We start from the raw sequence: 26,862 nt of genomic DNA, 5'->3' as shown, positions 1-26,862 counted from the left end.
CAATCATCGGATTAACATAAAGGATTGGTCGTAATGGCAAATGTCGTCGAATCACAAGTCGAACGTAGTTAATCTGGATTTAATTGATTTATTGTTATTCCCCCTGTCTATAATGTTGGTGTGAAATCGCCATCAATTTCATTAGACCGATCGTCCGTCCTCTTCGTTTCCAGAGTAGAAAGCGAACAACATTCACTATTTTTATAGAAAATTATTTAAACTCACCAATCGCGTGTTGTGGTGATGCCCTGTAATATATTGTCTATTTTTATGTGCATACAATTAGACTTAGTCTGGCCTTGAAGTGGGTCTCATTTCCGGATCGGATCTCGAGAATCATGTAATATTTCTTCCATTCTACACACATCTCCTAGTGTTCAAGTGTGTTATTTACCATTCAAAATTTTTAATTTTCCTTTTAAATGCGTACTGTTTAACATATTCGTGGAGAATGAATTCGCCTTAAATCCTTGAAAACATAATTCATGAGAGTTATTCCCCCTTGTTCGGAAATCTGATATATTATCTAAAAAGGGAGAGTGAGTGAAATGGAGTTAAACGTCCATTCGACAAAACTAGGTCATTTCGAAACTAACATATGGTTGAATTTTATTTCATTAATTCGCTAGCGCGTAGGGTCTTTAGCGGTGGGAGGAAACCGACGGAAGCGGAGAAAACCCACGAGGCTGGACAGGTGACTCTATTCCTTGCCATGTACAAGCGGCGGCGATTCGAAACCACACCGCTTGACTCCAAGACAGACCTTGTGATCAAACATGCACACGTTAACCATTCGGCTACCCAAACACCCTATATATACAAAGATTTGTCTATTAAAGATCAAAAATCGTGGGATCGGATCGAAACTTTATGGATTATGGCCTCTGATTGTACGAAAAATCACGTTGTTAGCTTGTGGACCTTCTAGAGGTCACAATTTTGAGCCGATTTTGATGAAACTTGAAATGAATTTTTATAACCCAAAGATCTTGGTTCCTTTCGATATTTGCGCATATCTGATCGCAACTTTCCGGATTATGACCTCTGATTGTTCGAAAAATCGCCCTTTTAGCTTGTCGTCTATCTGGAGGTCACAATTATTATCCGATTTACAAAACCGTTTAAATATCTCACCGTTACACCGTAAGGTTGGTTGAGTTCGAATTTCGTACAAATCGGACCGAAATAGCCGGACAAAATAACCGTCGCTTGTACGCTTAGTGTAAATAAATGGTATATCAAGGTTGTGGACCCTGCAGAGGTCACAATTTTAATTCGATTTTGACGAAACTTGAAATGCATGTTTATAACCCAACGATCTTGGTTGCCTTAGATATTCGTGCATAACGGATCGTAACTTCCTGAATTATGGCCCCTGGTTGTACGAAAAATCGCGTTTTTAGCTTGTGGTTCCTCTAGAGGTCGAAATGATAATCCGATTTAAAAAACGTTCAAACATTTCCTAATCGTTACACCGTAAGGTTGGTTGAGTTCGAATTTCGTGAAAATCGGACCAAAACTGCAAACAAAATGGCCGCCCCTCGTACGCAAATAGTGTAAACATCTGGTATATCAAGGTTGTATACCCTCTGGAGGTCACACTTTTGTGCTGATTTTGGTGAAACTTGAAATATATCTTTATCACCCAAAGATCGTGGTTCCTGTCGATATTCGCGCATATCGGATCGTAACTTTCTGAATTATGGCCCTTGATTGTTCGAAAAATCGCTTTTTGTTTAGCTTGTTCTCTATCCATCAATTGCAAAATGTGCGCGTATCCTGCCTGGCAGCCGCTGGTTTTTCTTCCCTTTCTGTTTCGCACTATTTTGCTTTAATGGCGAAGAAACGTGTAAAAATAACTTTATATAAAACATTCAGACTTTTTTAAATTTCAAATATGTCACAATAAGCTGAATTTGTCAGTACCATACTCACGCTTCCAAATTTGGAATATGTCACTATGCAATATTGGGAAATACAGTTTCAAGTAGCCAGCATCAAGAAGAAAAGAAATAACCTCTCAAAAATTAAGGCTTGAAATGTTATGAGCACAAAGTTACTCAACATCTTTAAATGTAGATGCAATTTCAAAAACATTCTACATTTTGGCTTACACATTAGTATATGTGCCCGAACAAGACAGATATACCGACGTAAATATGGGAACACTGAATAAAGTACCCCCGTTTCTACGATGTTATATTGTGGACAATCATTATAGACCGGAGGCTCAGTGCGGGGGTGTCCATCAATTGTGGGCACAAAACCAGACCCACCTTTTCTTAGTAAATTTTTTCGTAGAATACGTTGCCTTGTGATAAACAGTCCGCCGTTGGGCGTTGTCGAGATATTCGGGGTCAAGGGTCAAATGGGGCCATTTGCACTGAAAGTGAATGCGGACGGTAAACACTAATAGAAGATGATGATGTATCGATTCACTAGAACGTCCATTAATGCGATATACAGGCTGTTCTTTTCTTTTCATTTGTGAATTCAGTATGTAAATCTAAATCATTGATTATTTCATTCCAAATCTAATTATCATCTTGGAATAGTTTCAATTAATTTTCTAAATATAATCTGTAATACAAGCCATCATTGCTATCTTTGTATTTGTTAGGCAAACTAGGTACATAACGGATGATGAGGACTGTTGGAGGGGGTACTATAGTCTTCTTCCTACCGACATTGTATAATCTTGAGTTACTTCACCCCGTCTGTTCATGTCCCGTTTATTCCCAATTTTACTGTTCCAGATGAGCATAAGATAAACAATAACCCTTTATTATTTTACAGGTGAACAATCTCCTGCACATATCAGAGTGGCACTCATTGGCAAGACTGGAGTTGGTAAAAGCCACTTGGGAAATTTACTTCTACATAGAGATTATTTTAAGTGCAGTAATTCGCTTCATTCGTGTACATCAGTCTGTTCAAATGGAGAACGCGCTTTAGATGAAGATACGAATTTGAACATCATGGATACTCCAGGTCTTTTTGATACAAGAGATAACAATACAGAAACGGTTAAAAAATTTCTTTCCATCTTCAAATTTACTGGTATTCACATATTTTTAATGGTTGTCAAAATTGATGTGAGGTTTACAGAAGAGGACGAAAATGCCCTGCGGTCTCTATGCGACGTGTTTGGCGAAGACATAAATGACCATCTTATTGTCATAATGAATAACCAGAGCCAGGGGATCAAATCCAAAGAAAACTTGCTTCCTGAATTACCGACGTCGTTAAAAGATATTTTAGATCGTTGTAAATACAGATGTTTAGTTGTAAATTATGTTACTGATGTCACGGTCGATGGTAACGAAGAGATCGAAGCAATTATAAACACTATACAATCAACCGTTACTGGAAACAAAGGACGCTCTTATACACATCAAATGTACAAGGAAGCTGAAAAGGCATACACTGAAACATTTAAAAAACAAACATGTGATTTCGCGAAGACAATTAGACGACTTCAACGTGAAAATAATGAGTTGAAAAAATCTAGTCTATCAACTATAACACTACCAAAACCTAAACGAGAAAAAACTAAATACCAAACAGGTTCGTTCTAGAATTTACACTGTTTAATAAATAATGTGGGATTTTGTGATAGATGAAGAATTGACTAGTTGTCAGATCAATACTACCTGTAGGAATTGTTGCCTCCGCCTTTCGAAGAAAGCAGGGGACTATTAAAATGGGTTCGTGTGTCTGTCTGTCTATCCGTCACATTAACTCTCTTTTTAATTGAGCTAGAATGTTTAAACTTGGTGTATGTGTTTATTAGACCAATTCTGTGATGGAGTCCGAAGATGAGATAAGCAATTTGATTGCTTGGTGCTTTGGGACACGAAAACTTTAGTTCTTATTAATTGAGAGTGATAAAACTTGGTGTATAGTTTCATGACATCACAATGTAACCCAGGTATCATTTAATCGTCTGTATCTAGCACTACTTTCTTTCACAGATGTTTAATATCAAATTTGTTTGAAAAAAATTCGTAAAAACTGATTAAAATCACCATAAATCGTTTGATTTGTACTTCTGTCCATTTTAAAGCTGACCATTCAATTTTGATTATGAGTGTCCAATTTACAAGTGTTTAATTTCTAAATCACTGTTAATAAATGAACAATCCAATTGATAAATGATATATAATGATTAATTTTTGTACAGTGGTCAGGAAATTGAACACTTGTAAATTGAACAATCATTATCAAAATTAACCAGTCAGCTTTAAACTGGACACAAGTACAGATTAGAGCTGATGATTTTTGGTGATTTTAAACGATTTTTACGAATTTTTAAACAAAGATTTGATATTAAACGAATGTGAAAGAAATTAGTGCTAAATACACAAGATTAAATGATACCCAGGTTACAGTGTCAATACCTGTTCGATAATGAACATTTTCTGCTGAGAGTAAGCAGAGCGATAAGCAATTTGATTGGTCCAGACTTTAGAACACAATAACTCTCCTTCTAATTGAGGTAGAATGTTCAAACTTGGTGTAGGCGTTCATTAGTTGAACATTGCCTGCTTACGGTAAGCAGAGATAAGCGATCTGGTTGATGCTTTGGGGCACGATAACTTTGGTTCTAATGAAGTGAGAGCGATGGAACTCCGAATATAGATTCATTATATCATTACCTTGACTAAGTTTGATGGCGAGAATTTTCCGCTTAAGCAATTTGATTGGCCAAGACTTTGGAACATAACAACTCTACTTTTAAATGAGGCAGAATGTTTAAACTTGATGAAGATGTTCATTAGGTGAATGTCTCGACTGAGTTCGATGATTAACATTTTGAGCTGAAGCTAAGCAGAGCTAATCAATGTCATTGGTCGATGCTTTGGGACAAGATAATCTTGATTCTATCTGATAGAGAGTGATGAAACTTAGTGATTGTTCGATACTTTTGAAAAAAAATGAATGTGCGATTAATTAATACGTGTCATCTATTTATTTTGGGATTTCGGTGGGGGACATCCGCCTCACTGTTGGCTTGTTTATATATGAGGTATAATCAAGACACTACCTGCGCCCCTACAACAATGTAACGAATGCATGTTCATACTAAAGCAAATTAGTACTGTTACTATTATTTATCAAATAGCTTTTACCGAGAAATCATCTAACTAAATTGAATTGTCTGTACTTGGGTGGCCACTCTGTACATTGGAAAGGGGGCGGGGTGAAATTTTGGCTTTAGCCTTTAGCGGTCAAGCAACGCATTAAAACCAACCGATAGAAGGACAAAGCATGGAGGGATCGTAAAATCGAAGATGGTCGTCAAATAGCCACAGCACGACATATCCTTTCATAGCATTTCAGAAATAGCATTTGGTGTACCACTTATTCTCTTATCTTATTTTTTGACGTCTGTAAACTATTATAGACACCAAAATTGATACCCTAGCATGTATGGGCGGTTTATATAGAATTTCACCCTTCCCTGTAAAATGGCATGAGAGCATTAACATTTTTATAGCCAAGGGATTGTAGCTTCAATCTTTCGTTAGGGCTAAATTCCACAAGGAAATCCTAATTTGCTTTTACAATGTTTGGTCTGGATGAGTATGTATTCGTCGGTCAGATAGAGTGACACTTTTGTTTTGCTTTATTTTCATTATTATATCATTATACTTCAATATTCAGGTAGAAGAATATTATTAAAATTATTCCATTTCGTTTCGTTAAAGATGCCGAAAATTTACTTCATGATGCCTCAAGTAAGCAGTTTGTAGAGACAAGAGCTTTCAGAGAAGGGAGGCGTATTTTGGAAAAACATTTTATCTTGGGTATAATTGGCGCTGTAGGAGATGGTAAAACAGTAATGTGTCGGATGGTCGCCAATTCGTTCTTGACGGTTCATAAAAATTTTATTCCATTGGAAATAGGACACCCGAGGGACCTGGATTCCGTAACTTTTACAGATGAGGATAGCTACTTATTGATTATTGATGTAATGTTTGGTATATGGACACGTACAATAAAAGAACAAATGCAAGAATGGCCAAAAAATTTTGAGTTATTATATTTAGCAAAACAAAAACGTAAATCGGCAATAATCTATGTTATGAGACATGATGTCTACCAGGCTTGTCAGCATCTTCTTGGGAAGTATGAAATATTCTCTACATTATATCGGTTACAGCTTCATGAGACACAATTCCAGTTGTCAAATGATGAAAAAAGGGATATTTTGCGATACCATTTGGGAAACTGTTCCGACAATATGCTGGGGAAGATGGTGGAACACAGTTCAGGATGCTTTGGTTTTCCAGGTATTGTCAGTCTTTGTAGTAAAAGTAGTAAAACTTACACAGAAGAAGAAATTTGGATGCTAAATGGTCTATTTGATTTTTTGAACAGGGAATACGACATATTCTGGAAGGAAGATAGAATTAAGTATATGGCTTTATTTGTTGTATTTAGTCCACGGCCTCTCTCCGAGGATGGAATACGACAAAAGACGAATCACTTACTACAAAATCAGATACAACAAGCAATGGGGTATTCCGGTGGAGTAGAAGATATTCTCGATTCGTGCAAAAATTTAACTGGTTCTTACGTAATATGTGATGAGGAAAATGAGAAGCGCATGTCTTTATCAGAAAAGGTGATCAGACCCTTTCTGCTTCATGTCTCTCAGCGATTTATAGAACTGACAATAAAATTTTGTCCCTTTGATCTCTTAATAGATCACGTGTCTACCGTACCGGATGATCACAAGGTTTTCATAAAGTCCTCTCGTTATGTTGATCTATATGAAAGATTCTCTCGTGAATTGCAGGAGAAGAATGAAGCTGTGTTATTCCACCAAGCATTTCTTGACAGTAATTTCTTGCAAAAGGTACTTAATGTAGATAGTGGTGACATGCTGCTAAATCCCGAGCTAAAGATACAGCTTGGTGGTGATCCAATGGACGAGGGACATTTTCTGCATTATGTATGCTTATTTGGATATTTGAAAGAGATGCAAATAGTTTTCGCATACTCCAGCAAAACTACTGCAATTTTATGTGACATAAAAACAAAGCTTGGGTTGGATTTATTAAGCCTTGCCGTTAAATCCGAGAACGAGGCAAAAGATAAAATAAAATATTTACGTGATGAGAAAAATGTTATGGAATGCCAGAGTAAAACTGAAATTCAACAACTTATTCGTACAGCAGCCAAGGCAAACAATTTGGATACTCTGAAACATGTTAGTTCTTTTACAGATATTGACATTAGCTCTGTGGATCTTAACCAGCAAACTTTTCTACACCATGCCTGTGATTCGGATTATGACGTCCCAGAAATCGTCCAATATCTCATTGCAAAAGGCGCGGATGTCGAGGCAAAGGATAAAAATGGCTGCACTCCTCTAAATCTAGCAGTTAAACGAGGAAAATTCTTGACAATAGATTGTCTCATAAAACTAAAAGCTTCTGTCACCGTGGCTGACAAAGACAGCAAATTACCCATTCATGTAGCTGCCAACTCAAATGCAGGCCGTTTGGATATTGATACACCTGGTATAATAGAACTGTTGGTGGGCGCTGGATCACCTGTTAATGCTAAAGATGCTAGCGGTAGAACACCACTGGTAGAAGCCCATGCTAAATTTGACGAAAAGACGATTGGTGTGTTAATTAAAAAAGGAGCAGGTAAGATCCAGTCTTTAATCTTGTAAGGATTCCGACCCTGGTTGTGAAGATCTGTAACACCCTCGACATGTAAGCATCGCGTAGTTAAACGAAATGGGGTTTAACGTCCTACTGTTCTGCTCCTAACCTGGGCTAATGAAGACGGGCATACGCCATACAGTGTGCTATGAGGGAAATTTTGCCCGGACAGCGGCACTACGGCCTACTCTTATATCGAATTCCAACTGCCAAGGGATCTTTTACGTGCACGCCAATGTGTACACGGGACCTCGGTTTTTCGTCCCATACGAACGACTAGACAGCTTTCCTTGTCAGCCCCTCCGTCCTGCATCACTGACAAGGGAGAACCACGCCGGAAAATCTGGATGAACTTTCTCGGCCAATGCAGGGATCGAACACCCGACCTCCAGGCTAGCGAGCTAGCGTCTTACCCACTTAGCCACGTGATCCCCGCGTAGTTAAACAAGGTTTAATGAAAATAAATTGATTGTATATATGTACCTCTTTTACAGGTGCACCTCCGCTGCTTTAGGGCTGGCTTGTATTATAAAATATCCTTAAAATTAAAACCGAATGAATGAAGTCTTAACACGATTGTTTCTGCGCATGTCTAAAATACGTTATTAATTGTCGAATGGCATAATTTTGGGACATTTTAATAATGTGAATATCTCTGTGTTCTTTTAAATTTCGAATGTCATTGCTCGCATAATATATATATATATATACTGATGTCCAAAAGAAAGTATACACTGTGACTTTTGTGCTGCATCAACCAAAGTTGTTTTTCCATGGTATACGGTATTTGGGTAGAATGTCAATTTGTTTCACATTTTTATTTTGCTTAGAAATGTTGAGTTTGGACGCAAGAGACAAACCCAGTAATGCTTTATCAAATGTTTTTAATCTAATCAAACCTTAGTGATACTGTTAGTGTGTATACTTTCTTTTGGACATCCAAACATATTTAAGAACGTTCGCTGCGCTTGTTCATACAATCTCTTCAATCTCCTCTAGATGATCGACAAGCCAAACACGTGCAATCAGATGCTATATATATTTTAAGTTTCAGCAACCTCGGATACAAATTATGGCCTCTTTTGGGTCAACAACCTAAAGTTTTTAAGTTTCGTTAAAATCGAATAGTAATTGGGACCTGTAAAGTGTTTACAAACAAATGCGGACGTATAAAATAGAACGATTTGGATAACATTTACACCAGTTCGTGCCCCGGGCCCCCATCCCCAAAAGAGTTTGGCGGATTCGTTTACACCCCCACCCCTGGACTTTGGTATTTAACTCATCAGAGTTTATATTGGAAATGACAAACATCTGTAGTAACAGATCAATCCTAAAGACTAACTTAAGCTCACCTAAGTAACTATTTTACAGTAGACCAAACTCCTTCGGTTGAACAACTTTCTACGGATGAACAGTTGTCTACAGATGGCCAATCTCTTATGGTTAAAGATCATTCTATAAATGAACAGTCTCATTCAAATGGAATTGATCTTACGGTTGAACAGCTTTCTACAAACGAACAGCTATCTACAGATGACCAGCTTCTTACAGCTGACAAACGTTCTGCAGATGGACAACCTACACGAGATCACAAAGGTAAGAATGCGTTTCTATGGTTTACCAACTTTGAGCATGTGCCAGCTTTTCCTATATTTATCGCATTAGTGGGTTCGTTTTGCCAAAAATGCGTCTTATGATCGAAATGGGTTTAACGTTCTAGTGTTCTGCTGCAACTGGGCTAACGAGGAAAATATTGTTCAGACAGCGCCTCAACGGCTTGAGCTTATTTCGAATTGAGTCGGGGCACCCAGATAGATAAATTGTAGTGATGACATTTAAATAGTAATCGTAAATGACAATGTAATTACATTGGCCATTTAATAGCCACATCCCTGAGTGTACTTCCTGTAAGTCTAATGCTACTTATTGGGAGTATAAAGATAATCTTCCTGTGTGTCGACGGGGACGTTAGATCATAAAGTCTGTCATTGAATCAAGTGGTGTTATGTGGTTTCCCTGCTTGTTACATAACAAGGAGTAGGGTCGCATGTCTAACATTGTTTCTTTCCTCCAACCATCTGTTTCCAAAAAAAGAACCTTGTTATCCTGTAGTATTACATTTTGAGCAAACATTAATACCATTTGACACAGGATAGGAAACGGGGATAAAAGCTCAAAGAGCTTGCAATGTACCGGTTCTAGTAAGGGACCTGGAAAAAATAAATGGCTGAATTAAGAAAAAAAAGGTCCAAAATTGTGAAAAATATATTCGATTTTGTGCATTCCTGTGTATATTCTTGGCGAGTAACACAAGTTAAATGAAAAATAAATATTGTGTATTTTTTTTGTATTAAAAAATAAGTTTCAAACATCAGTCTACCAAGTCGTACCAAAGCCAGGCATATCTAATTCAATTCTTGTACTCAACCATAAATGTTTGGGGGTCTGGGACATTTGTGGGTAAGACGCTACTCTGGAGGTCGCGGGTTTGCTCCCGGTGATGGCCGAGAAAGTTCATGAAGATTTTTCCGGTGTGGTTCCCCTTGGCAGTGGTGCAGGATGGACGGCCGTTCTAGGACAGCTGTTCCTGTCAGGCCTTCCGTCCTGTATCACTGACAAGGGGGAACCACGCCGGAAAATTTGGATTAACTTTCTCCGGGATACCATTTTAGAAACATTGATATTCAAATGTAATGTCTATAACGATGTGAGATTCGTATTTCGTAAAACAATCACCTTCCACTCTTCCATGTCGTTCTGTTCATCATGCTTATTTAAAATCCCGAAGTTCTGAATTCATACTGCCATACACATATGTAAAGTAAGAATTGTTTATGCTAGGTTCCCAATACCACGAATCGTGTTTTTAATCGTGAAGTAATCGTGGTGATCCTATCAGGTCTTATCATATATTGAGGTCAGTCGTAGCAATCGTGTTGAGCGTATCGAAATGTATCCGAGCGTATCTGCACGTACCAGATCGTAGACTCAATAGAGACAATCCTATCATAATGCATCGCACGACAGTGGGAACCTAGCATTACGAAACTCAGGCCCGCCAACGAAAACAAGCTTTGCAGGTACCAATAAAGGACATGCTCTGTAACTCATCTCATAACAGATTCATCTACCAATACCCTCTTGCCTCATATATGTATTGCTGTATTATATTGATAACGTGGAGGGAATACTCATCAAAACATTAGGGCTGCAACGATTCACAACTACCTCGATTCAGTTCGGTTCGATTATCGATTTTAACCATTGATTCGATTATTTTCGATTCGATTATCAGCTACAATAACCAGTAATTTTTCCTGTATATAATTCATTAAAAACAATAAAAACACAAGACTAAAATTCTCTTGAACACTTTTATTGGTTTGACAGGTTTGTTGTGTTGCCACATCTTCAGAGTTTTTTCTTACATCAAAATGATCCCAAACTTTAGATTTCAAATGACCAGGTGGTCGAGAAAGTACGTCGTCTGCCGTAATTTTACCTTCCAGTCTTTACTTGACGACGGGTAATAATCGCTAAACACGAAAATATCCGAAGATAATGACCGGAATTATCAGCTAATGAGATCGTTTAGAATTTAGATAACCATTACCGAAGCTATTGACCTAAATTAATATCCAATGAACATTCGGTACGTCACCAATTTTAAATAAATTAACTTTCGTCAGCATACGGAAATTGTTTTAAAGGGAGGTCACTCTGTTTTAGTTATGTTTTCGAGTGACATTCGTGTTTTGTTAACTAGGCTAACGTAAATTAAAAGTTATGTAAAAACAAAGGTTTTTTTAAATTTTAAGTGGACTTAATTGCTACAAGTCTTTCATTTTTTTTCATATGGTAAGGTGTACGTTGTTTTTATTTGAAATTTAATTTGCAATTAAACCGAATCGAAATTTGAACGTTGTAGATCGTGGATCGAACCGAGACGGCTAGTGTCGGTTATCGGTGCACCGAACTGAATCGTTGCAGCTCTACAAAACATCACTTTAAAATACCAGAGGCGCCCCGCCCCCCCTAATTTTCGACAGTGCCCTTTTTTACTGCTGAAAGTGCCCTTTTGTCAGACCCAAATATGTCCATTCCCAACCCATTGCAGGGATCCCAAATGACTCAAACCATCGATTCAAACACACCAGTCTGGTCTAATTAATGCTTCCACTTTCAAACGAATTCTTGTTGTTTAGCTGACGGTGCCCTAATCCTTTGTGGAATCGGCGGCGTATACACTCGTGCCCATCACCGACGCGCATGAGTGCAACTTGATGTAGCATTGTTTCATGTGTGGACAGTACAAGTTACAAGGCTTAAATAGGCATGAATTGGCTAGGGAATAGATTCGTCTTTTTTCCCATCATGATGCCTCGCTCGCCTTGACGATTTTCGAGTCACATGTTCAACTGCCTTTTTTGCTCGATTTTAAGGCTCTTTTTCAACGATTTCCGAACGTTTACTTAGACGAAAATATCAGCCAAATAGCTCTTGAAATGGCTACAGATGCAAGGAAATGACGGATAATTTTCTTGGGGACCCCCCCCCCCCCAAAAAAAAAAATCCCCTCTCAGCGGCGTGCCCTGTCTCTGCGGTCAGTGCCCTTATTTTGCGGCGACCCCCCCATTTCAAAATTCCTAGATCCGCCCCTGAATACACTAGTAGCTGTTTTCCATCAGTATGTGTTTTTGATTTTAATACTCTTTTGTTAATATTTATAACCATTTCTTGTAGATGATGTTGAAGCAACCGCGAGGGAAAAAAAGAACCAGATAGAAGATTCCAGCAACGAATTTCCGCTCCATCATTCAGCGTATGTTGACGATATACATAAATTCATATCAGTATTAGACCAGTATAAAGATAGTATAAAAATAGTAGATAACGATGGTAAAACGCCTTTAGAAAGAGCTTGTTTTTCTGAATTTGAAATTGTACATAAAGTAAAGCTTCTTGTTTTTAGAGGTTATACATCCTGTAAAATGCTTGTTAATATATGTCAATCAGCCCCAAATGATTTACTTAAACTTATATTTGATAAAACTATATATGATACAATGAACGAATTTGATCAAACCGGGATACTAGAGATTAGAAACCGTTTATTACAAGGTGGAGGTTTAGATGATCTAGATACAAACAAAAAAACATTATTGCATTATGCCTGTCAATATAGCACTTTAACGACTGTTCAGTATTTGATTGATAATAACTGTAACGTGAACTGTGTAGGTGGTAAGTATAAAAGAACACCAGTATTCTATTGCTGTTATAAAGATGTACCTCAAGCAGTTGAAAAGATGCAAATCTTGGTGAGTAATGGAGCTAATTTAGATGTTACAGATATGGATAAGACACCCCTGTTACATAGAGCTTGCTATCTAAGTACAGTAGAGGCTGTTCAGTGTTTGATTGATAATAACTGTAATGTGAATTGTGTAGGTGGTAAGTATAATAGAACACCACTATTCTATTGTTGTCATAAAGTTGTACCACAAGCGGTTGAAAAGATGCAAATCTTGGTGAGTAATGGAGCTAATTTAGATGTTACAGATATAGATAAGACATCCCTGTTACATAAAGCTTGTTTGTTAAGTACAGTAGAGGCTGTTCAGTATTTGATTGATAATAACTGTAACGTGAACTGTGTAGGTGGTAAGTATAAAATGACACCAGTATTCTATTGCTGTTATAAAGATGTACCTCAAGCAGTTGAAAAGATGCAAATCTTGGTGAGTAATGGAGCTAATTTAGATGTTACAGATATGGATAAGACACCCCTGTTACATAGAGCTTGTGCGTTAAGTACAGTAGAGGCTGTTCAGTTTTTGATTGATAATAACTGTAATGTGAATGGTGTAGGTGGTAAGTATAATAGAACACCACTATTCTATTGTTGGGATAAAGATGTACCACAATTGGTTGAAAAGATGCAAATCTTAGTGAGTAATGGAGCTAATTTAGATGTTACAGATATAGATAAGACATCCCTGTTACATAAAGCTTGTTTGTTAAGTACAGTAGAGGCTGTTCAGTTTTTGATTGATAATAACTGTAATGTGAATTGTGTAGGTGGTAAGTATGATAGAACACCACTATTCTATTGTTGTGATAAAGATGTACCACAAGCGGTTGAAAAGATGCAAGTTTTGGTGAGTAATGGAGCTAATTTAGATGTTACAGATATAAATAAGACACCCCTGTTACATAGAGCTTGCTATCGAAGTACAGTAGAGGCTGTTCAGTGTTTGATTGATAATAACTGTAATGTGAACTGTGTAGGTGGTAAGTATAAAATGACACCAGTATTCTATTGTTGTGATAAAGATGTACCACAAGCGGTTGAAAAGATGCAAATCTTGGTGAGTAATGGAGCTAATTTAGATGTTACAGATATGGATAAGACACCCCTGTTACATAGAGCTTGTGCGTTAAGTACAGTAGAGGCTGTTCAGTTTTTGATTGATAATAACTGTAATGTGAATTGTGTAGGTGGTAAGTATGATAGAACACCACTATTCTATTGTTGTGATAAAGATGTACCACAAGCGGTTGAAAAGATGCAAGTTTTGGTGAGTAATGGAGCTAATTTAGATGTTACAGATATAGATAAGACATCCCTGTTACATAAAGCTTGTTTGTTAAGTACAGTAGAGGCTGTTCAGTTTTTGATTGATAATAACTGTAATGTGAATTGTGTAGGTGGTAAGTATGATAGAACACCACTATTCTATTGTTGTGATAAAGATGTACCACAAGCGGTTGAAAAGATGCAAGTTTTGGTGAGTAATGGAGCTAATTTAGATGTTACAGATATAGATAAGACACCCCTGTTACATAGAGCTTGTGCGTTAAGTACAGTAGAGGCTGTTCAGTTTTTGATTGATAATAACTGTAATGTGAATGGTGTAGGTGATAAGTATAATAGAACACCACTATTCTATTGTTGGGATAAAGATGTACCACAATTGGTTGAAAAGATGCAAATCTTAGTGAGTAATGGAGCTAATTTAGATGTTACAGATATAGATAAGACATCCCTGTTACATAAAGCTTGTTTGTTAAGTACAGTAGAGGCTGTTCAGTTTTTGATTGATAATAACTGTAATGTGAATTGTGTAGGTGGTAAGTATGATAGAACACCACTATTCTATTGTTGTGATAAAGATGTACCACAAGCGGTTGAAAAGATGCAAGTTTTGGTGAGTAATGGAGCTAATTTAGATGTTACAGATATAGATAAGACACCCCTGTTACATAGAGCTTGTGCGTTAAGTACAGTAGAGGCTGTTCAGTGTTTGATTGATAATAACTGTAATGTGAACTGTGTAGGTGGTAAGTATAAAATGACACCAGTATTCTATTGTTGTGATAAAGATGTACCACAAGCGGTTGAAAAGATGCAAGTTTTGGTGAGTAATGGAGCTAATTTAGATGTTACAGATATAGATAAGACACCCCTGTTACATAGAGCTTGTGCGTTAAGTACAGTAGAGGCTGTTCAGTTTTTGATTGATAATAACTGTAATGTGAATTGTGTAGGTGGTAAGTATAATAGAACACCACTATTCTATTGTTGTCATAAAGATGTACCACAAGCGGTTGAAAAGATGCAAATCTTGGTGAGTAATGGAGCTAATTTAGATGTTACAGATATAGATAAGACATCCCTGTTACATAAAGCTTGTTTGTTAAGTACAGTAGAGGCTGTTCAGTTTTTGATTGATAATAACTGTAATGTGAATTGTGTAGGTGGTAAGTATGATAGAACACCACTATTCTATTGTTGTGATAAAGATGTACCACAAGCGGTTGAAAAGATGCAAGTTTTGGTGAGTAATGGAGCTAATTTAGATGTTACAGATATAGATAAGACACCCCTGTTACATAGAGCTTGTTTGTTAAGTACAGTAGAGGCTGTTCAGTTTTTGATTGATAATAACTGTAATGTGAATTGTGTAGGTGGTAAGTATAATAGAACACCACTATTCTATTGTTGTCATAAAGATGTACCACAAGCGGTTGAAAAGATGCAAATCTTGGTGAGTAATGGAGCTAATTTAGATGTTACAGATATAGATAAGACATCCCTGTTACATAGAGCTTGCTATCGAAGTACAGTAGAGGCTGTTCAGTGTTTGATTGATAATAACTGTAATGTGAACTGTGTAGGTGGTAAGTATAAAATGATACCAGTATTCTATTGTTGTGATAAAGATGTACCACAAGCGGTTGAAAAGATGCAAATCTTGGTGAGTAATGGAGCTAATTTAGATGTTACAGATATAGATAAGACACCCCTGTTACATAGAGCTTGTGCGTTAAGTACAGTAGAGGCTGTTCAGTTTTTGATTGATAATAACTGTAATGTGAATTGTGTAGGTGGTAAGAAAAATAGAACACCACTATTCTATTGTTGTGATAAAGATGTACCAAAAGCAGTTGAAAAGATGCAAGTTTTGGTGAGTAATGGAGCCAAGTTAGCCTTTATTGATAACAAGAACTTCACACCACTGCACCGGGCATGTGAATTTAGTACGTTAGAAGTGGTAAAGTATTTACTAGATAGTAATTGTAATGTGAAGTATAAGGCTGGTAGGTACAATAACAAATCAGTATTCTACAGCTGCTGTATCTCAGAAACACACCGTATTGATAAGATTAAACTATTGCTGTCTCGTGGAGCTGTATTAGAGGAAGCTGAAAAGTCATCTTGCATTAATAGGGCAAAATCCCTTGGTTATTATGACACTGTAGAATTTGTGAAGACAATACCCGTTAAAAGATAGTAGCAGTTCAGCTGGTGATCATACTGTCATTGCAGCCACGTCCGTTAATATTTGTTGCCATTGGTAGAATTAATAAAGTATAATTTCAAGAACAAATGATATCAATGTGCGTTTGAGATGTGCTTATCATTCTACCAAGGTATTTATTTGTTTAGAAATATACTTGTTCTAATATTATATTAAACACTATTTATTTAAACGGAAAATCAAGCCGATATTTTTAAGCTGATATGTTCCGTGTCAGTGGAATGCCTGGCGTATTGTTAACTTTAATACTCGTATTAATTAGATGAAACGCTGTTTAATGTTACGTCAGCACGTATTGAAATATGTATCTACCCTCTCTTGCCGAATAGTGTAACGCGTGGTGTACCTCGTGGCATAACGCGCGTACTTTAGTGTTTAACGCCCGCTTCCACCGAAGGTGATATCGCAGACAAGTTTTATTTTTCATTATCTTAGCGCACGCGCATAGGTCTTTCATGTGGGAGGAAACCGGAGTACAGTACCCCCACAAGGTTGAGAAGGCGCCTCTATTTCCAAGCCACATACGCTCACACCAGGGATCAAAGCCACAACCGCAAGAGGTGACCGGCCAGCTAGAGGTCGACCATCCCAGGACCCCTGCAGGCTACTTTAGACCAATCAACTGATCTATATATAAACTGGATTGCTCATGACGCAGGCCAATCAATGACGTAAGTTCAAGCCACCTTGGTGTTTCTCGGTGCCCCCCCCCCCCCGGTTTCCTCTCACTGCTAACGACCCTTACACGCACACAAATCATTGAAATAAAAATCAACCTTCTGTTCGTCCTGAAATGACTTAGTTTGTGAAGATTTGACGTTAAAACCCGTTTTACTTTCTTCTACTTACATATTAACTGAACCTAACCAGTATTTAATAAAACGGGTTCAATATCGGTTAACTCATCCATTTATTAAAAATACATTATGTAAGATTTAGATAAAAAGCTGACCGTTCTCGTTATAATAGTTTAAAGATACATAATGGAAAAGGAATATGTTAGACATTTCAGTCAAATTACTTCCTTCTGAGCAGGGTTATGAATGTTTATGTAGCTGAGCAGGGGGGGGGGGGCTGCGCCTGTGACCGTTCTCGTTATAATAGTTTAAAGATACATTTCTGTCAAATAACTTCATTCTGAGCAGGGTTATGAATGTTTGAAAAATAGCGGATGTTTCGATTTTCATTGCTACCGTTGTTATCGATTATTGATTTTTACATTAAATTATTAACCGCCAATCGTGTTTAAATCCGTTGAAAATCAAGAGCATCCGATATCATAGAGAGTTGATTATGTCTTGACAAGTTAATACATGTCTAATTAATAATTTATATAACATTTGACGCCACGCGAAAGGCAGATTTAGATCTTTAAGATCAACTTGAGTGAATCATCAAAGAAATTGTATATCTTTTAAACACATATAAAAGAAAGTATGATTGTTGATTCGCTATATATAGAAAACAAAACGGTTGTAATAACCACCTATTTGTGGTGCTATTTAGTTTGTATTTGGTGCATCATTAATAATTATTGCGTTGTTATGAAAACATCTTAGAACATATCATAGACTAACCCTGGTCAAAACTATATAAAGACAATCATAACTAAGCATCTGCGATATCACCTCGGTGGAAGCGGACGTAAAATACAACTAACTAACAACAACTAAGCATCTCCCGTTATTTATACTCTATACTCGTCAGATAATCACCATCTTATTTACGATACCACTTATCACCTGAACAGTTCACATAGCTAACATATTTTAAGGTATATATGTTTGCATTTACGCCAAACAGGGAGTTGGCATACATGCTAAATGTTGGTTATAATATGATCTATAGAAACAATATGATAATTGTATAACCTTTATAAACAATATGATAATAGACGGCTGTATAACCTTTATAAACAATATGATAATAGACGGCTGTCTAGACGGCTGTATAACCTTTATAAACAATATGATAATAGACGGCTGTATAACCTTTAGAAACAATATGCTTTACTACACAAGGCTATAACCTCTATGAACAATGGTATCTTAATAGACCCGTTTATTGCTTACATGTCTATTGCCTATTGCACATTAACACGCGTCTTAATACGAATTATATTATACTATACTTGTTTCTTATCTCATCTTCATAATATCATTCTTTATAAATTGTTACCTTGTCTTAATATAATTGTTACCTTGTCTTAATGTTATCATTCTTTAGAAATTGTTACCTTATCTTAACATTATAATTCGTTATTTATGTTACCATGTCTTAATATTATCATTCTTTATAATTGTTACCTTAACTTACCATTATAATTCGTTATAAATGTTACCATGTCTTAATATTATCATTCTTTATAAATTGTTACCTTATCTTACCATTATAATTCTTTATAAATTGTTACCATGTCTCAATATTATCATTCTTTAAAACTGTTCCAAGTCTTACCATTATAATTCGTTATAAATGTTAACTTATCGTAATATTATTATTCTTTATAAATTGTTACCTCATCTTAATAATATCATTCTTGGAATCTTACCTTATCTAAATATTATCATTCTTTATAATTTTTACCTTATCTTAACATTGTAATTCATAATAAATGTTACCTTATCTTAATATTATCATTGTTTATAATTGTTACCTTATCGTAATGTTAGGTATAGAACAGGTTTTTTTTAAAAAACCAGTGATAATCACATTATTTAACTCACACTGATTCCAAACGCTATGAGATATTATCTTACCCTGTGTTATCAACCTGTGTCAGTTATCAAAGATCTAATATATCATCTTACTCTGTAGTAGTTATCAAATATACCATATTATCATGTGCTTGTTATCAAAGATACGATATGTTATCCTACTCTGTGCTATTTATCAGATACGCATGTTATCCCACCCTGTGCCAGTTATCAAAGATATATGTTATCAAAGATACTATGTTATCCTACAGTGTGTTGGTTATCAAAGTTGTGATATATTATCTTAACCTGTGCTAGTTATCAAAGATATAATATATTATCTTATTCTGTGCTAGTTATGATATATTCTATAATTCACACTTATGGAAGAACTATTACTAATTTATTTTGGCCCCGTATCTTGCTTCTGATCTTGCTGATATCCTACGAGGTTTCTGATTTGGTGTTATTGCCCTGCACAATTGTGACTCTACTTGCTTTGAAACGTTGAGAGAATACTCTTCGACACATTGTCCCCAAAATAAATTAGTAGTTATTCTTCCATATGCGTTATAGTTATCATTCTACCCAGTTACTAAATACCACTAGAGGATTATTGTATCAAACAATATGTCAAACGTACTGTAAAATAGATGTATATATGTCATAGTTAATAAATTGAAATATTCACTATATTAAGGTATACATGTTGGCAGCCATCTTTGTTGTTTTGTTCATTTACATTGTTAAAATCTATACAATCTGCTTAAAATACAGATCTATATTTCGTTCCGTTGATGTTTCTAGTTCTTACCCACAGTTCCGTGCACCGCACGCCAAGAACTCGTCGTAACAGGCCGTTTCATTGCATAATCCTTTCATTGCACATCAACCAGAACATGGGTTATACAACAACTCTTCCAGATCCTAGTGTAGTAAAGACAAGTAAAACAAAATGTTGAACTATAAAAAACGAACGAAATAGGATCTGTGTTTAATCAGATTATAATCTACACCCACAAAATTGAAATGAGGTTTAACATCCTCCTGGCTATAATTATTGGCACATTATTCATCCCACCGACAGGTTATGTAGGGGGATAGTCCGCCAGAGTGTCTACAAGCTATGTAGGGCGATGGTCCGTCAGGGTGTACACCAGCTATGTAGGGAGATAATCCGTTAGAGCGTTCACACACTCTGTAGGGGGATAGTACGCTAGAGTGTCCACCAGCTATGTAGGTGGATAATCCGTTAGTCCGCTAGGGTGTCCACAAGCTATGTAGGTGGATAGTCTGCTACCAGCGCATGGAAGTAAAGCATGAGAAGAGAAATGAAATGAAATGGGGTTAAGGTCATACTATTCAGCTCCGACTGAGATATTGGAGATAGGCAAACGCTATACAGTGTGCTATGGGGGAAATTGTGCCCAAATAGCAGCGCTACGGGCTACTCTTATATTGAAGGCTGATTGACTAAGGTCCCTTTACGTTCAGACAAACGACGCCATTTCGATGAATGCAGGAGAAAAAACATACACACTGCGTACACGTGATTAATTTACCCAAGCCATCGCTTCGAAACCAGCTATAATTATTTAGTAAGAGTAGCAGAAAGAAGGCAGCGCCATCAGGGAACCAATACCTTTCAAGGCCGTCGCCTGCAGTATTGGACATCAAGTCGGCAGTCAAAACAAACTAACATTTACGACACCCGGTCAATGCAAGAGAGTGCGTTTTCCCACAGGCTTCTGTACCACTAACCTACGGAGAGAATAACTAATTAATAACAATGGATAATGTAATTCTATTATTTGAATTGCTTAAAGATAAACCTTAATGCTCCTAATCTTTAAAGAATTTTACACATCAACCAATTGTCTGTCCCTTGTACCAATGTTATTTCTGTAGTATCACAGCTTATGTGTGTTTCTGTAAGAGTATCACAGCTGATGTGTGTATCTGTAACAGTATCACAGCTGATGTGTGTATCTGTAACAGTATCCCAAATGTTATGTGTTTCTGTAATTGAATTGACACAGAAAAGATAACAAAAGGCAACCCCCCCCCCCCCCTATAATAAATCAAATATACGCCCACGGCAGCTAAATCGTCCGCGCGATCAACAAGGGTTGTGACATGTTCATTCTATTGTTGGTAATGTTGGACATTTACAAAACTCTTTCGTATAGATCAGTTTATAATATTTTTCGTTTGAGGGCCCACGTGGTTCTACAAACTGAAACAAGGGTTTCTACTCTGGAAGTAATTTACAGGAATTGTTGAAATTGGAAGGCTTTTTCGTGTTACTAATTTAAGTAATGCATATAAATTTCATACAGATCGGATGATAATATTTGTTGTTCGAGCGTTCACAAGGTTCAGCAAAGTAAAACAAGGGCCATAACTCTAGACGTAGTTAAATAAAATTGCTGAAATTCAATATTATTCTTCGTTTCACTAATTTAAAAGACGCATATATATTTCATACAGATCAGATGATAACTTTTGTCGTTCGAGCGTTAACAAGGTCCAACAAAGTGAAACGAGGGCCATAACCTTAGAAGTAATAAATGGAGATTGCTTTAATTCAATCGGCTTCTTCGTTTTACTAATTTGAATGGTGCATATACATGCCATACAGATCGGGTGATAAATTTTGTCGTTCAAGCGTTCACAAGATTCAACAAAGTGAAACAAGGGCCATAACTCTAGACGTAATTAATCGAAATTGCTGAAATTCAATACGATCGTTCGTTTCACTCATTTAAATGACGCATATAAATTTCATACAGATCGGATGATCACTTTTGTTATTAGAGCGTTCACAAGGTTCAGCAAAGTGAAAAATGGGCCATAATATAGTAGGGTGAATTTGGACTCAATAGTAAATGTTTAATACGTCGTGCTAATCCGCACAGTGTTCCTTAATTCAGTAAATTATATTTTAATGGATCTTAATCCACCTTAATTACCCACCATTTATATCTACTTCGTGCTAATCCGCACAGTATTCCTTAATTCAGTAAATTATATTTTAATGGATCTTAATCCACCTTAATTACCCACCATTTATATCTACTTCGTGCTAATCCGCACAGTATTCCTTAATTCAGTAAATTATATTTTAATGGATCTTAATCCACCTTAATTACCCACCATTTATATCTACTTCATATTGTCTTATATATTTCATTAATCACCTGTCTCCAGTATTCTTTGTTTTAAACTTTAAATTGAGCTTATAAATTATAATTAACGTCAACGGGCTATAGCGTTTAGTTACCAGGGTATATTGTTTGTAGATTTATAGGATTAATGCCCTAGGCGATGCATGGGGATATGTAAGCCAAAATGACAGAATTTGGGAGAAGAGGCTACACACGTGTCTTGGGAGATCAACTTAGATCACATACCTAAGGACAGACCTTATTTACCTGTATTTGGATATTTGGAGACATAAGTTGATGTCAATTCCAATATCCACATTGGAGCTTATTTACTATTAAGCATTGGACCAATAATTGTTACATTAATTGTCTGTTGTGATATTTGTTGATTACTGTTTACCAAAGAATATAGAGAACTATTAACCACCATCAACAGTCTTGTCTTATTTTAATCAACAACAGAGATTCCAGAAAATACACGAAAAGTGCACTTGTACAAATGGGGAGATTGCTTTGAGTGGCAAGATTTCGTTCGTACCTCAAACAGCCAAGCGAGAAGTTTGGAACGAGCTAGAACACTTTCCAACAATATAAATATTCAAGAAAGCAGAATTGGATACCAACAGTCCTGAGGAAGAAGAAACCACAGCTACACTAACCCTAGATAAGCAAAAGCGGGAAGAAGGCGAAAATGTTCCGGTCATCTAATCCAAGATATCCAGACCATGGTGGAAATTCGTACAGTCAAGACGTTGGAATATTCAAGCCGACATCATCAAATGGAGCTTTAGATAACAGAAGACAAAAAGGTATGTGGTCTTTTTATCAAGGTAATCGCCATGCGCCATCTAGTTATTGTCAGTTTAATTATCAACATCATAGTCCTCGTGCTATTGCTCCTAAACATGAGTATAAAGTCAAACGATCTGTTTCTTTAAATGTTCAAAGAAATAAAAATAAAACATCGGCTAAAACCGATCGCGACACTAAAAGAAAACATGAATATGAAACGCGGAAATTCTTTATGAGGCAACTTCCATTTTCGCAAATTGGCATACGAGCGTTTCATGAAATTCAAAATTTAAATGGCGTGTTAAAGCAACAGTTAAAAGCAGTGATGAAAAAATTAGACGTTACCCATACTATTAGGAACACGCCTATTCAAAATCTAAGCCATGATAAATGTAACATTGAAGCTAATAAATTAAATAGGAAAATCTCTGAATTGACCTCGGAACTTGAAAGCGCGCATAAACATAAACTTGAGATGCACCTTGATCTCGACGAATTATTACGTTCTAAAGAACAATTAGAAAAGACCCATGGAAACGCCATGCTCGAAATTGAAAGATTGGGCGTGAGAGAAAACTTTTTAGAGTCGAGCAAGAGTGACATAATATGCGAGCTTATTGAACATCAGAAACAGATCGAAGACCTTCAAGAAGAAAATGAACATTTAAAACAAGATTTGAACAATTGTTACGACTATGATGAAAACGATTTTTGTGATGGTCCACCCAATACTTGGCCCTGTAATAACGGGAACGATTTTTATGATGGCCCACCCAATACTTGGCCCTGTAATAACGGGGACGATTTTTATGATGGCCCACCCAATACTGGTCCATATGATAATGGTGGTAACGATTTTAATAATGGACCACCCAATACTTGGAAGTATAATAATGGAGATGATTTTTATGGGGGTCCATCGAATATGCGGCCATATAATAATGTAGGAAATCATTTTAATAATGGCCCACCAAACAATTGGCCAAATAACAGTGGACCAAAATATAAAAATAAATTTAGAAACAAATCTTTTAAAGAACGATTTTAATTATTTTATTTACGTGATAAAGACTGACAATATAATTACTTTGATAAACCACATACCTATTCCAATTTATATTTCATGCATACTTTTTTGATGGCTCAACAGTTTTAATAGTTTTAATTTATATGCTTATCGGCATAGTGTGTTTCATTATGATTTTTTTTATATATATTTTTGTTTTATGATATTAATTAAACTGGAACAGGGCGCATATATCCACTATGTGTCGACTCCCAGCCCCTTTACAGAATTTATTAATTTTTATATTTGTACTTTTATATGTTGATATTGATATGATGTATTATGATTGTTTTTATATGTTGCCGATTAATATTCGGGACGAATATTTTTTTTAAAATCTGGGAGTATTATAGTAGGGTGAATTTGGACTCAATAGTAAATGTTTAATACGTCGTGCTAATCCGCACAGTATTCCTTAATTCAGTAAATTATATTTTAATGGATCTTAATCCACCTTAATTACCCACCATTTATATCTACTTCGTGCTAATCCGCACAGTATTCCTTAATTCAGTAAATTATATTTTAATGGATCTTAATCCACCTTAATTACCCACCATTTATATCTACTTCATATTGTCTTTGTATTTCATTAATCACCTGTCTCCAGTATTCTTTGTTTTAAACTTTAAATTGAGCTTATAAATTATAATTAACGTCAACGGGCTATAGCGTTTAGTTACCAGGGTATATTGTTTGTAGATTTATAGGATTAATGCCCTAGGCGATGCATGGGGATTAATAAGCCAAAATGACAGAATTTGGGAGAAGAGGCTACACACGTGTCTTGGGAGATCAACTTAGATCACATACCTAAGGACAGACCTTATTTACCTGTATTTGGATATTTGGAGACATAAGTTGATGTCAATTCCAATATCCACATTGGAGCTTATTTACTATTAAGCATTGGACCAATAATTGTTACATTAATTGTCTGTTGTGATATTTGTTGATTACTGTTTACCAAAGAATATAGAGAACTATTAACCACCATCAACAGTCTTGTCTTATTTTAATCAACAACAGAGATTCCAGAAAATACACGAAAAGTGCACTTGTACAATAACTCTAGACGTAATTAATCGAAATCGCTGAAATGCAATAGGCTTGTTCGGATCGTGACCTTAAACACTTGTTCGTTTCACTAATCTAAATGATGCATATAATACGGATCGTTAGAGCACTGACCAGGTGCAACACAGTGAAACCAGGGCCAAAACTCAATACGTAATTAACGGAAATTATTAAAGTTAAATAGGAGTCTTCTTCTCACCACTGTAAACAACATATATCAATTTAAAAACAATCAGATGTTTTCTTCATCTAACTAATCTAGCAATTAATGTGGTTTCTAGAGTATTATTCATTTTGTACATTCAAAAGATTTTACGTGAGCAAGAACAATAACTCTAAATGTAATTATAAGAAATCTCTGAAAATGAATAGGATTCTTCATCTAATTAATCTAGCAATTAATTTTGTTTCTAGCGTATTATTCATTTTGTACACTCAAAAGATTTTACGCGAGCAAGGACAATTTTTACTGTTCACGTATTTCACCACACATAATAGATTACAAATTACAATAAATTGTTTTAAAATTGAACATAAATCTCTTTATGTACATTCATATTACATTATTATGTACTTTGAGACACATTTTTGTCTTTTTTACGGTTTCAAAGAATAGAGAGAGAGAGAGAGAGAGAGAGAGAGTTTAACATCCACTCGACACAAACTAGGTCATTTCGGGACTAACATATGGTTTAATTTTATTTCCATAATTCGCTTGCGCGTAGGGGTCTTTAGCAGTGGGAGGAAACCGGAGGCTGGACAGGCGACCCTACTCCTTGTCACGTACAACCGGGGTTCAAAGAATAGAACAACAATACACCCTTTAAAGTAAAATTATGTAAGAGCTAAATCTGCTTATAGCAGGTCTTTATTTTGGCTTCAAATATTATATAAATTATTATTTAGACATTTATTCACATGACACTGCATATACTCAAGTTTGTAGAACAACAGAAGGCAGATATGTAGACGTACTGAAATAAGATCGGTATTTAATGATTTAATTTAAAAATGCTGAATCTCGATTGACAAGTAACGTTCATCAGTGATAACGTCGCTCAGAATCAAGTAACTTGAATGAAATTTTCAATATATCAATTATGAATTCTCTTTTTTTAAAACCATTATAACATGTACGGCCAGCCCTTACATAAATCATCTTTAAATATAAACCGATCTGTTGCTGACAAGGTGCTCTGTGTCTTCATGATTATTGATATAATGTAGAGGTCTACGAGGTGGTCAATAATATAATATATGGATTCTAAGAAGTAAATACAGGCAAATATTTATAGAATTATAATCTATTACTGAATGTTAAATGTTAGATATTAATTAAAAACATTAATTTGAAAACATCAGGTGCGTATAAATACTAACAAACTTCGGCACAATAATGTAGAAATAAATTTACTTAACTTTAAATATTGGTTTATAGACGGTATACAAGTAATCAGTCGTCCCTGGCCATGAATCAGTATGGTTACAGAACACAACAAACGAATCCATCAATAATTATACAATAAGGTTGGTGATGCTAGGAAGATAACAGCA

The 26,862-nt window shown here is 36.0% G+C and overlaps 1 protein-coding gene across 1 annotated transcript; it reads left to right on the top strand.

Moving 5' to 3' along the window:
- Window positions 1-3,431: 3,431 nt before the first annotated feature.
- On the top strand, window positions 3,432-15,818 carry LOC130010853 (poly [ADP-ribose] polymerase tankyrase-like). The gene is made up of 5 exons (XM_056098972.1): window positions 3,432-3,567; window positions 5,712-7,664; window positions 9,057-9,281; window positions 12,429-12,929; window positions 15,796-15,818. Exons 2-5 carry the CDS (start codon window positions 5,846-5,848, stop codon window positions 15,816-15,818), a joined length of 2,568 nt encoding a protein of 855 aa, XP_055954947.1. The 5' UTR covers window positions 3,432-3,567; window positions 5,712-5,845.
- Window positions 15,819-26,862: the final 11,044 nt, after the last annotated feature.

Source organism: Patella vulgata, chromosome 1 (genome assembly GCF_932274485.2).
Source record: "Patella vulgata chromosome 1, xgPatVulg1.2, whole genome shotgun sequence".
Taxonomy (NCBI): Eukaryota; Metazoa; Mollusca; class Gastropoda; family Patellidae; genus Patella; species Patella vulgata.
This window is presented reverse-complemented; position numbering and strand designations above follow the sequence as displayed.

Bases quoted from the DNA above. Each gene is read 5' to 3' on its own strand.
- LOC130010853 (XM_056098972.1), top strand. From the start codon at position 5,846: ATGTGTCGGATGGTCGCCAATTCGTTCTTGACGGTTCATAAAAATTTT. The intron at 7,665-9,056 runs GTAAGATCCAGT...ACTATTTTACAG, and splicing joins GTTAATTAAAAAAGGAGCAG to TAGACCAAACTCCTTCGGTT. The intron at 12,930-15,795 runs GTAAGTATAAAA...CCTGTTACATAG, and splicing joins TAACGTGAACTGTGTAGGTG to AGCTTGCTATCGAAGTACAG.